The 12,898-nt window shown below is 43.3% G+C and overlaps 1 protein-coding gene across 3 annotated transcripts in view; it reads right to left on the bottom strand.

Annotated features, from left to right (window-relative positions):
• NRXN3 (neurexin 3) overlaps positions 1–12,898 on the bottom strand; it is a 1,687,603-nt gene that overhangs the window by 1,263,683 nt on the left and 411,022 nt on the right. For all 3 annotated transcript variants that reach the window (XM_065940342.1, XM_065940340.1, XM_065940341.1), the window contains 2 exons: positions 11,834–12,135; positions 5,749–5,910 (listed from right to left, as the gene is read on the bottom strand). In XM_065940342.1, coding sequence (XP_065796414.1) covers positions 5,749–5,910; positions 11,834–12,135 — 464 coding nt within the window. The remainder of the gene's footprint in view (positions 1–5,748; positions 5,911–11,833; positions 12,136–12,898) is intronic.

Here is a 12,898-nt window from a genome sequence, read left to right as displayed (position 1 = left end):
TGGATTTGTGCTTCCTAAAGTCAACCCTCCTCACATTTCCAACCTCTTCTGACCCTAGGGAAAAGGGAGTTTTTAGGCCCAATACCATGACCTAAATTTACCTGGTTATGGACAGAACAATTTATCATCACCTGAGAAACCATGAAGAACACCAAAACAAGACCCTGAGAAGCATAAAGTTAAGGAAAATGAGAATGAGGTAGGGGAAATGTATAGGAAGTAAAAAGAGGACAATACAAAAGAAAAACCAGAAGAAAAATTGTGATCACATAATAAAAACATAATAGATAGCAGCAAAAGACAGTGAGACTAGATAAAATAAGTATATTTTTTTCCAAAAGCAACAACACACACATTATCCCAAAGCCCGCAGGTGCTAGCAATTCAAATAAACGTATAGCAATTAACAGAATTAACACCGCCTTAAATAGCTTGGCTCACCAGATGTGGACTCCTATCAGGGTTCTATAAAATGTAAAGTTATCACAGATTAAACCATTAATCATCTGTTCAGAGACTATCTCTGGCTGCAAAATCCCATTCAGTTTTAAATGGCTAATGATCACAAAGGGATATGGAATGTAATATGCACAATGATGGTCTCCCCAATCCTTTTTCCTTTAAATATGTGTTCATTTTCCCCATTCTCCTGCTTTCCTTCCTCCCCACTAGAGACGCCATGAGAAAGAAGTGAGCTAGACTGGCTGATCTCAGAGGGTTCAGCACTGCATGAGCTTCCCCTTGGGCAATAGAGAGGCAAATGCAGAAGCAATGTATCAGTGCAGAGGTAACAGCTTGAGGATGGTATAGGAAGAACCAGATCCCACAACACAGCAGACCCCAACACACAGGAGGATGCTGTGATGGGCGTGAGTTGGCTCCCTGGTCCTGATGATAGAGACGCTGACCCTGAAACTCAGCACTGAGCTTAGCTTTCCTCTCCTGCACTGTGCTTCACCCACAAGAGCTCAGTAATGCCAAGGACAGAGGAAAGGACAAACATGTGTCCTGAGAGGGAAGGTCACTGGAAAAAGAAATGGGAGTCGGAAGGAAGTACTTTTCTGCAGAAACCTGAAGATTCAGAGATGCACTCTCCCCGCCCAGGGCTAAAGCCAACGGACTAGCCTTCTGACTGCTCCCCAGCACCCTGGGACAGAAAGACAAATCAAGTAGAGCAGCAGATGGGCTAACCAGTTCTTAGCGAATTTAAAGCCTGATGGACAACCTGTCAATCCATGTCATCCTATTACTCCAGGTCCTTCCATGGCTCCCTATTACCTAAAGTCCAAGAGTAGAGTGTGACTTAGCCCCTAACTAATTCTACTGATACATCGTCGAAACTCCAGATCATATATTTTGTTCCCGGACATTGGCAAACTGTCTGCAAGTTCCTTGCCCAGACACCATGATCTGGTCTGTCTCTTGGCCCTTGCTCATGCTGCCCCATCACCCCAGAGGATCACTTTTTCCCTGTTCATTTCTGTTTGTCTTCAAGCCTCTTCTTGGGTGGGCATCATTGCCTCCAGAGTTTTCCTGAAGTCCATGATAGTCTAAGTTCTTCTCAGTAGCCCCACTGCACCTGGGAATGCCTCATTTTATGCATTAAATGTTTTTTCTTGAAAATGTATCTGTGTGTCCCCCACTAAACTGTGAGGTCCCCTAAGGTAAAGATTCTGATTCATCTTTGTATCTTAGCACATCTTTGGCATACTGTAGGTTTTTGGCATATACCTGTGGATCCAAATTTCAGATTTTAGAGCTCCATGAGGTCTGCTCATTAATTAACTTATTCAATCCAGACATGCTTACTGAATGCATTATTTTAAGCCGAGAACTCTTCTAGGTGTTTAGTGAAACACCTGTGAACAGATGAGGCCTCTGTCCTCATGGAGCTCACACTTAAATAGAAGGGAAATTGATAGGTGTCAAATAAATTTCCAAAGGCAACAGACTAGGTAAAGAATGAATGTGGATGAGATGCACAATCCCTATTTCAGTGAAAATGAAAGAATTTTAGTAAGGCAAACCTCAGAATAAAGTTGCTCTCCCCACACACAGTGACTTGGTAATGTGGGAAATACAGACACTGCATGTGCTAATGAATATTCACTTATGCTTACATTTATACTCACAAACTGTTTTTACAAGAATCATTACATAACCCTTAATCATAATTATTGTAGCAAAACATCATTGTATATTTAGGCATGGTTTCACTTGTACGTACATTATTTCATTCATTCTTAAGAACACAACAGACGTCTTATTACCTCCATGTTACGGGTTAGGAAACTGAGGTTCAAGTATGATCAGTGGCTTATTCCAGGCCATACAGGCAGTAAGAAAGCTGGAATTCCTAACCAGGTTTTCTGATTTTTAAACTCAGCCTTCTTTTCATTTATACTATGATACCTCCTCAAAGTCTTTTCAATCCTGTTCTTCCCAGAAGGGGTTCCAACCTATTTCTTTCAGCCATGCTGGGCCTTTTTTATGTAACACTTCTCTCATATCAGATAACTGGCAGGTTCCTGAAAGATTCAACTATTGCCATGTCAGGATGTTCTTTAATGATTCCAAGAAAGTTGCATAGTCAAGTGTGCCTGAGAGTATTTTTCTAAAGATTTTTTTATTTTCTTTGCTTACAAGCATGTGATTTCATTTCGCAAATATTTATCGAGAGCCCACTAGGTGCTAAGAACCACTCTAGGAGCTGGGGACACAGCAAGAACAAAAGGAAGACAGACACATTAAAACACAAAAACACCAAGAGGAACAAGTGCGGATTTTGTGATGTTTAAGTGGATACAAACCTTGAATTGATAGCTAGGGTGTGCAAAGTAGAACGCAATAATTGGATCATAACGTGGACCCTCTTGTCATGCTTTTACACTGGTATCAAGTTAGGAGCTGCACACACAGGTGAAATCCACAGTTGCTCTGACTCAAGTGTGGAACCAGAACTTAACTTTGAGAAAAGTAACTGTAGTTCCAAAGATAAAAACAATTTTGTGCTACAAAGTATTAATGGCCCCAAAGATAAATCCCATAGGGTCTTTCCCAGGTCCCCATTTTGAAACAAGCAAAAACACATAAAAGCACCCAGTTCAGCTTAAGGCAACCTAGAACCACAAGTGGCCAGAGATGACAGAAAAAGGAAGAAAGATAGAGAACGAAGAAGAAACTGGAAAATAACTGCAGACTGTCCTAAAGAGGAATAGTTGAAGTGGGTAAGTGGATTTATCAAGGAGCAAATTCCCAACATAGCTGGGAGCTTTTATTGTTTACTAAACTGTCAAGAAGAAATACCAAGAATGAGAATTTACTAGACCTGCCCACAGAAAAGTGAATTGTAATGATTAAATGGAAAGAAAGAATATGCTAGGATTTCATTAGACTCAATATTTTCTGTTTAAAACACTCAGACAAATGAGAAAGCCTCCCAAGTCGCTTAGAAGGACTATCTTATATATGTAAAGGAGAGATGGGGCAAAAATTTAGATTAAGTTCTAGTTTTGCTTACAATTTCCTTCACTGCTTTGGAATTCCTTCTGACTTGATCTGGGTTTAAGTTCTGCTTAGCTACTAGCTAAGATATGTGTATATTTTTATTTACACATAAATAAAATATGTTATTGTTATTTCTGTCATTGACACTGGTTTTCAGAACTGTCTTTAATTTTTAAGCTATTAAGTGCTACTTTTCATACAGTTTTGAAGCTGTCTGCTCTCTACATGGAGAGAGTGGTGTGTGGGTGTGTGTGTAAATTTTATTTACTTTAGGCTCTTCATGGATAAAATCATCAGATATAGCTTCATACTTTTATGAAGATTGTTTCAAAATATTCAGGGGCATCCTTCTTGATTGATAGATTTGCAGTTGGGAAACCGCTCCTTGTCTCAAAAAACATAATTGTGTTGGGGGGGCCAGCAGTGAGGGGGGATGAGTCCTAGAGGCCACCACTAGACCCTGTCCTGGAGAGACTCCAGGCTCAGGGCTGTTTCACTGCATAAACGGATGCGCTCTGCACAGCACCCAATGCCGCATTCATTCCTGAGCCACCAATGACGAAACAGAACGTGCCCATCTATTTCTGAGGAGAGGGCAATTCCAACGGGGTGTGATTTAACAGTGTTTAAGACTCTTTCAAGGTTCATTAGTCACTGAGAAGTTTATACCTTTATCCTATGCAAATGGGAGTAAATCCCAGGGAAGCAGTGTGCTATGTCTACCGCAATTCCGTCAGGAATGACCTGTGTGGTCCCCGTGGTCAGCAGAAGGCTAGGTCACGTCCAGCGAGAGGAAAACACAGTATGCGTTCTCTCCTGTAATTTTTCCTTCAGACCAAGAATAACACAAATCTGTAATTGGATTTCCCCTCCTTTGTCATGCCTCCGTCTCACCCCTTCCTCTCAGTGTACACACGGTTTATTGCAGCAAGGCCCAGCTCAAACATCATTTCTTCTCCAACACTGACTCCCACCTAAAATGTATCTGTTTCCCCTGCTCAGTTAGGGCATTTCCTCTCAGCGCTGCACACACAGTGTCCTGAACTGTAACTGTCCCTTAGAACTTTCATCTCTCTTCCCACATTAGAAATTTTTCAAATATGCAGACCATGGTTTACGAAATGCCTTTATGTTTAGTTATAGCCAAAAAAAGAAAAAAAAAGGTGCCCAATGGTTATTTGATAAGTGCACCCATTCAATACATACTTATTATGGACTTGCTCTATGCCACGCGTGACAGACACAACTCCTGTCTAGACACGGCTCACAGCTGAGGGCATGAGTGAATCCATGCGTGATGCTATCTCATATGTGACTGATATGCAACCAATTTCAAGTAACCAGAATAAGAATGAAACATGTGCCCTGAGAGGAGACTCATAACGTGTCACAAGGGATCTTTATCTACAAGAAAGAACACTGTTAGCGTCTCAAGGAATTTCCCCAGGGGAATGGTATAGCTATCTTAGGCAATCAAGCTTACCTTAGATTAAACAAAAAAACTGCAGCGTGCTGTGCTGATGACTCTGTTTGCTGAAAGAATCCAGCAAATCAAGTCTGATTCCTTTTGCCTCAACAATTGACCTTAGAGATTGAACTTACACTTGACTCAAGCTCTCTTGCTCTCGGACAGAGGTCTCAACACATCAGCTACAATAGTAACAAACGAGTAATGGCAAAACCCCTCTGCTTTCTCACAGCTGCTGCTAGCTCTCCGGGAGGACTAAAAAAAGGAAAAACCAGTTTTCTGGGCCTTAATATCACATTCCGAGAATTTTTCTTCATCTCGAATAATGAGACTCTTGGGAACACCAAGCTCAGCAAAGGTAAAGTAATACATATGTTATGTTTTAGATAAGACACACAGCTGCTCACGGGGCCTCTTTTAGCTAAGGCTTCCCGACTTGCCCAGGCAGAAGTACAAAATCAAACTTTACACGGGTCTATATCCTCGTGACATCAAAGTCCTTTCATCTGAGTTATTTAATTTCATTTCTAAAACACAGCTACCTGTGGGATCAGGTGATTCATTAGTTAAATGATCAAACAGAACCGCAGGGTATTTAAGTAGCAAACCCACGGTCCTGTAACCGGTTCAAGCTGCGATCAAAACCCGGGGCCTCCACTTCCAAGTCCGGAGTCGTTTCTGCGACAACTTTCGACCTCACGGATGAGTCACTGAACCGGGACTTTCATCTGTGCTCAGCCAGTCGTCGTGTGAAACGGCGTGGGTGAACTCACCTCCCGAAGGCAGCCCATGAAGTTGTTGCTGACGGGGGAGCCTGGCAAGTCCGCGGTGCTCGGGCTCCCTCCCACGTAGAAGAAGTCGTCTGAGCCCAGCATGGTGTAGTCCTCCTGAGTGTAGCCTGTCGTGGTAAGGATCCCGTCCACAGAGATGGTCACCTGGCAGAGGGACACAGGGAGAAAAGAAATCCCAACAATGACCTCCAGGTCCTGTCAAGGTCCGGGGGCTTGCCCTACCGGTGGCATCACTTGCAGTAAGATTTGGGTGAGGTGTTCTTTCTAATTTGGCTCGATTTTGATATGTGCAGCCAAGTTCCATTTTCTGGTCTGCCCCCCTGCGGCCCAAGCCTCCGGCCTTCGCCTGCAGGCTCCCGGGAGAGCTTCTCAGAACTGCCAAGCTGAGTGTGAGCAACTGGCTCTCCCCAATGCCCTCTTCAGTCAGGCTAGAAAATGGAACTCTCCTCAGACGACATCACTTGTCTCGGTTCATCGGTAAAATGATGGCTTATTTTTGAATGATTGTAATTTACGGTGGTCGTGAGAAACAGCAAAGGAGACATCAGACGATGGGGTTTGTTAGGGGGTTGGTCTTTGGTTGTGGATGGTTTTTGTTTCTTTTTTTTTCTTTTCTTTTTCTTTTTTTTATTTGTTTCCTTTTGGGCTCACACCACACTGACAGACATGCATTCAGGGAGGGAAGGAAAAGGGTCTTGAGTTTGATGAGTCATGGGTGATACATGCCGTGGACTACCCAGGACATCAACCCCTGTCCTCCCTTGACTGCCATCACCACCCCCCAGGAAAGAAATGGCCCAAACCAAAAAAGGCAATGCTAACAAAAAGAAAGGAATGATGAGGCATGAGAGCCAAATAATGATAATAATAATGCCCACCAGAAAGAAATAGCACCCATACACCCAACATCCATGAAAGGAGCAGAGGGCGCAGAGAAGAGATGAGGCCCCAAAGCGTGCACACACCATACGGTGACACAACCATGCGAAACTTATCTGGAGCCGAGAGAGAAGGCAGAAGAACAGAAGGGAGGGACTTGGGACCAGGGTGCAGAGAACGAAAGGAAAAAACCAAAATCCACTTCACACCTACATGCGCTAAATCAACTGAAAAGCAAGGCGGAAGTGAGGATAGAAAACACACTCAACACGAAAGGGTCATCTTCCCTGCCGACCACCTCCCTTACTAACAAAAAAAGAAAAGAAAAAGTCCAAACCCAACCCCAAAATATATGAAGGATGAGAGGACAATGACGAAGGGTGGAGACAAAAAAAAAAAGAGAGAGAGAGAGAAAAGAAAGTAGTGTAGGCTTGATGGCTGGTAGGTTGTTAGTAGCGAGGAGAAAATGAGGAGACAGGTTCTGATGCTAATGGGGAATTCACGAGACAGGAACATGCCATGCAGAGTTTGTATGGAGAACACAATTGGCGGAGCTCCCTTTGGCCGAGGTGGGAAGTAAGGAGGAAGAAGGGAAAGGAAGAACACAGGAAGCAGAGTACTTTCCTCCCCAGATCACCTGTGGCATCCACAGCCACACAAAAGGGAATGAAAAAAGGGGGATTCAGGAGTTTGGGGTTGGGGGCGGGAGAGGAAGAAAGTTGGAAGAGTGAGGGGGTAGGAAGACACGGAGAGAAGAAAGTCCTCAACAGAAATCTCAGTTGTCCCTAGTCTGTAACTTGGAAGTCGCAAAATAAGAAAAAACAAAATGAATTAGCTAAACAAAGAATATTTCTTTAAAAAAAAATTTTTTTAGGAAAAAAAAAAAACAGTGGAGAAAAGGAAACTGTCCCAACCAAAGTCATCCAAATGTTGTCAGGACAGGTGCATCCCCTTCCATTTTCTTTTTAAAGAAAAAGAAAGGCTTGTATTTCATTCAACACCAACAACAAAAAATTCAAAAAAAGAAACAAGTCTAAAGAGGATAAAAGTGGGGTTTGGGGAGGAAAAGGGGGGCAACACACGGCAAACCCAAAAAAAGAGACAATAAGAATGATATCTACCAGACAATGTAGTTTGTTTACCATAGCGTGTCCGATGCCTGAGTGCTTTGCGGAAAAGGGGGAAGAAAGGAAATTAAAAAATTGTGAACAGAACGATTGTTAATTAAAAAAACTAAAAACAAAGATGAGTCGTTAGGGTGTTAGTACATTAGTCGGTTAGTAAAATGACACATTGCATGAATGATCTTGGGTTAGTTTTTCAAAAAAAAGGCACCCGACACAGAAAAAGAGAGTGGGGGAAGACAATGAAACCAGCACTCTATGGAAAACCTTGGCGCCTGGCTCGCAGCCAGGAAAGGAGCTGCAGCCCACGGTGTCGTCCGTAACTCCCCACTTCTCCCAAACACCACTCAGACTGGACCTCACCCAGCTTGGAATTAGCATCATACTTACTTTCCAAGGGCTCTTCTGAATGAACACTGCCCCCACGCCCTTCCCACCCTCAGTACATATACAATACACCTCTCCTGAAAGAAAAGACCCCCAAAGTTTATCATTGAACTTCAGTAAATTGATAAATAGAGATGAAACACCCATACATTGGGGATTTTTTATTTTTCACATCTGACTCTGACTACATGCATGGACGATCATGGCTTTCTCCTAGAACAAAAAGAGCTTAGAACGTTTCCGGTTCACATCAGGCAAACGAAGGCCATGCAATGCGACTCACTCTGTGTTTCCAGAGGTAATTTAAAGATCCACAACTGCTTTGACTTGGGGAGCCTTTGGGAGGCAGGAGGGGAACTTTTTCTCTTTCCTGACCTCTTGGGTTAGAGTAACTGTGTGGTTCGAGTCTTCCTCATTACCCAATGATGTCATTGTTTGGTTTACTCTGCTGGAATGACTACTGTTGGCATCACGCCCCCCTCATTCCTCATTAGGAATGCATTTCAAGCTTTGAAGCAATTTCTTGCATGGGTGGCAGAGAGGACTGGCAAGTTAAATGTGATTACAGAAGCCCTACGATTAGTCTCTTCTTCACAGCTTTCAAATGTTAAATTGCCAGTGCACCCGGAGCTGGGAGGCTGGAGTTAGATAAAGACGGGCAACCTGGTTTTATGCTTCTGGTTTGATTAAAGTGGCATATGGAGGTCAAGAAATTTCTGTGATGGTCATGACCTTGGACTCAAGGTTATGGACCAAAAACCAAACCAAAGCAAAAAAACCCACAAAAACTCCTTACTACCTTGGTGCTAATCCTGGTAATGCTTTGCAACAAATGATCCACATTCCCTCCATCACTCAGAACCCCCAATCAGGTGCCTGCCTTTGGCCCTGTGCGCTGTCGCTAAGTCCACCTCTTTGTGACCCTATGAACTGTAGCCTGGCAGGCTCCTCTGTCCATGGGGTTCTCCAGGCAATAATACTGGAGTAGGTTGCCATTTCGTCCTCCAGGGAATCTTCCCAGGGATCAAATCTGCATCCTTTATGTCTCCTGTATTGGTTGGTGGGTTCTTTACCACCAGGAGCCACCTGGGAAGCCTGAATTTGGCCCTGAAAACTTAACCTAAAAGCTACTGAGCAAACCAACACTTTCACTGACTGACTTTAACCCCAAAGCAGAACCATGAGTAGATGACCAAGAAGGAAGAAAGGGAAAAAGCTCTACTCCATTCGGTAACCAATAAAATTTTCTCAGATCAATCTTTACCACAGAAGCCATTCACCCTTACCAAAAGAGCAGACATGGCTGCCATCAAATATTCATGAAGTTTAATCGATTAAGTTTAATTGAGATAGACGAGGGCTTCCCACTCCTTCAAACGTATCCTAGGGAACTCAAAAATTGTTATAAGTGTATTTTATGGGAAAAATAATCCACTTTCTCAACAAGATTCATACTCCCTCTGCCAAGAAATGCCCCCAACACCCTCGGGCCTCACTAGCCTTGTCTCAAGAACTCTTCTTAGCTGCATCCTTAGGGACAGACAGAGGCGGTCACCTTCGGACAGCATGCTCGGCCTGTAAACCGTGCGTGTCCCAGCGAGTCTAGCACCCAGACCACAGATGAGCTCATAACCCGCCTGGAACACAAGGTGCTTTGCATATTTCGCCACCACACATGGCTGGGGAGGGTTGTAATCCACATCTCGCAAACGGAAATTGGTGTGGGAAGGCTAAATGGCTTGTCCAAGGGCACGGAGTGGAGCTGGGGCTCAGAACTTGGGAGAGAAACGCTCCAGTGTGACTTTCCTCTGCTTATTGAGACCCAAACAGCACAGCCCATATTCGAACCACAGGCTGGTCTGTCCCCATTCCATTGTAAATGACTGAATTAGGGCCCAACTCTACTTGAGAGAAGTGGTTTTAGTAGAAATAAAAGTGAGCCTGTTCTGGCTATTTGAAATCATTCTAGAATGATTTCAAGGGAGCATGTGGGGTGGGAGAGAGATATAGAAGCAGAGCAGCTGGTGAGAAACAGCCAGATTCTGTTCCCCAGGACAGGAGAATCTCCCCTCCACTGACTAATGTCAGAGAGTGTTACTGTGTACCGGGCAGTGGAAACCAACAAAAGGTCATATTTTACTTTTTGGTCTAGTTTCTGCAGCTCAAACATTTCAAACCCTTATACGTTAGCGAATGGACATTTGACTTGGGCTCTCTTGGCAGCTAAGAGGGTCTCTCCTGTAAGTACAGGTGGGGAATGATGAGAGAAAATGTCAGCAATAGGATTCTTTGGCCTCGCAGGAGAAATATAAAATGGTGATTCAAAAATGTTCGATCCATGTGTATTAGGATGATTGGGGACTCTAACTCTTATGATTTGGCAACTGCACCATAGATAAAATACAATAGCCAACCTGGGGCTTCCTTGACATGCTTAAGTGTGGAAATGGGTGTTTCGAAAATTGTATGTTTCTGCTGTGGGTGGGCCTTCTCCATTTATTTAGCTTTATGAAGGAGTTACACTTTTATCAAACAGAAAACATATGCAAATACCTGTCAGTTCTTATGCCTTCATGTCTACAGGAGGCATTAAATCAATCATACTGCAGAAGAAAATTTGATAAGCACCTTCTGGAAATTTACATAATGCTTTCTGATTAATAAAGAATGAATGCAGCCCAACTGGGTTTAATGACAAATTCACAAGTAGAAAAACCAAGTGAAAACAGAACCTGGAAAAGGCAGACTCAGGACAGACCTTGACTTTTACAGGAAGCAATTTTAATCGTTTCCTGATGTGGGCTGGTGAAATATTATTGTTGTTGCTGTTGTTTTATTATTAGTAGTTATGAACAGAAAACAACTTCACTCGGCTAAGGATTTCTGAGAGCGTTGTCACCTGACGGAGTTGCCTGATTAGCATCGGCAAGCGATGGGAGTTCTCAAGCACGTACAGAACCAGGAAAGGCTGCTCCAAAGTTGACTTTTTAATGTGGGTCCTTCCACTTTCCAGGCCTCCTAGTCAACTGAAGAGTCTCGGAGGTAGAGACAGGGGCAATAAAGTAGCAGCAAGCAACAGAGAAACAGAGGAATTCATAAAGATTCCAGCTAATTCACTCCAAGGCTAGAGGTTAACACAACAACCAAAAGAATAAAATAAAAGTATAAAAAAAATTGGTGAGGGGCTGGTAAATCAAAAGGAAGAGAAAAAGAAAGACTTTCTCTGGAAGAAATTAAAATTATGGTATCATGGCAATGACTAACTTACTTAAAAAACAAAAACATACGTTCAGAGAAGGAGGAAAATCTACCAAGCTATAGAAATAAAATGCTGTCCCTAGCTGAATTTAACAATAATACAAGGTACAAATATAATCAAGAAGATGATTTAAAAATAAGAAAGCAGAATAAAAGGAAAGTATTTATAACTTTTATTATCTATACAACTGAATTTTTTTTTCTTAAATAACAAGTACACATGGAGAATTGAAGTAAGAGGAGAAACATATTTTAATCATTACCCTTGTGAAATTGTAAGGCTGGGAGAAAGCTTGACAAATGCAAACCCATATGGTATCTTTACCCTTTTCCATGTAACCTAACCCATCACCTACTCCACACTCCCTCCCCAGCCCCCTGAGAGGAGCCTCCAGGCACTCTCTGCCCCCAGCCATTACCTGTCGGAGGTTCCGTGTCACTTTGACATCGTGCCAGGCGTTGTCATTGAATTTTCCATTCACTGGCTCCACAATGGCCTCAAAGGCCCCGGACCCCAGGTTAATGACCAAGGAGACCGCGCCATCCTTCAGAGCCAGGTTGACATAGTCAGCTGACTTGCCCGTGTGCAGAATAAGCCCGTTCCGCTGCCAGGTCTTAAAGGACAGGGTGATTTCATCACTGCTGCTCTGGATGGGGTTCTGAGACAGGTCGTAGCACAGGTACTCTGAGCCTCGGAAAGTGGCCACATTCTCCTCTCGAGCTGCAAGGGAAAGGAAAGGGGAGAGGAGTCAACACTTGACTGGCATGAGCCACGTCTTTGCAAATACCAAAGAGAACACACACATCTATGGGGCACTGCCCCTGCCAGGGGCCTGATGCCAGCACAACACTTCTTTCACCTCTTCCACAGGCTTGTATCTAAGGACCAGAAAAACTAGCAGAGAAGCCGTGTGGTCACACAAGGGCAGAAGACTAAAATGATGATGCAGGAAGGCTTGCTACCTTGCCTTCAAATTTTCCCAGAGAAAAACCTAAAGGGAAAATTCATGCAAAATGGTAAAGTGAGGCTTATGTTGCTTTTGCATCAATATCAGCATTTAAATGCCTGTAAAAGGGCTGGTTTAGAATGGATAATTAACACTTCTGACAGAGTGTTCTTTAGCTCCCAGTACCTTTTATTGACAAATACATAAAAATCAATTACCCTGAAAGATTTGGCTCTAATTTCTATCCATTGGTAACATGGCTAACTTTGGTTTCCATGGTACAGTCCTGCGCCCAGTGGAACATGACAGGGTTTCTAAAAAGGAGGCTGAACCTCAGGAAATGACTGAGCAGATGAGGAAAAGGGAACAGAATGGAATGTGATAATATGCTTTGATATTACACTGGACAGCAATGCCTCCCTTTTACTCCAGCGGACTGCTCCCTGAAGCTCTTTGAGATGGCCTGGTCAGACCATCCTATGGAACATCTCTCCAAAGGACCAGGGGTCCACAGAGCCAACACGGTGTCCCACTGGG

This window comes from Muntiacus reevesi, chromosome 7, assembly GCF_963930625.1.
Source record: "Muntiacus reevesi chromosome 7, mMunRee1.1, whole genome shotgun sequence".
Lineage (NCBI taxonomy): Eukaryota > Metazoa > Chordata > Mammalia > Artiodactyla > Cervidae > Muntiacus > Muntiacus reevesi.
The sequence above is the reverse complement of the archived record's forward strand: the minus strand, read 5'-3'. Positions and strand labels throughout refer to the sequence as shown.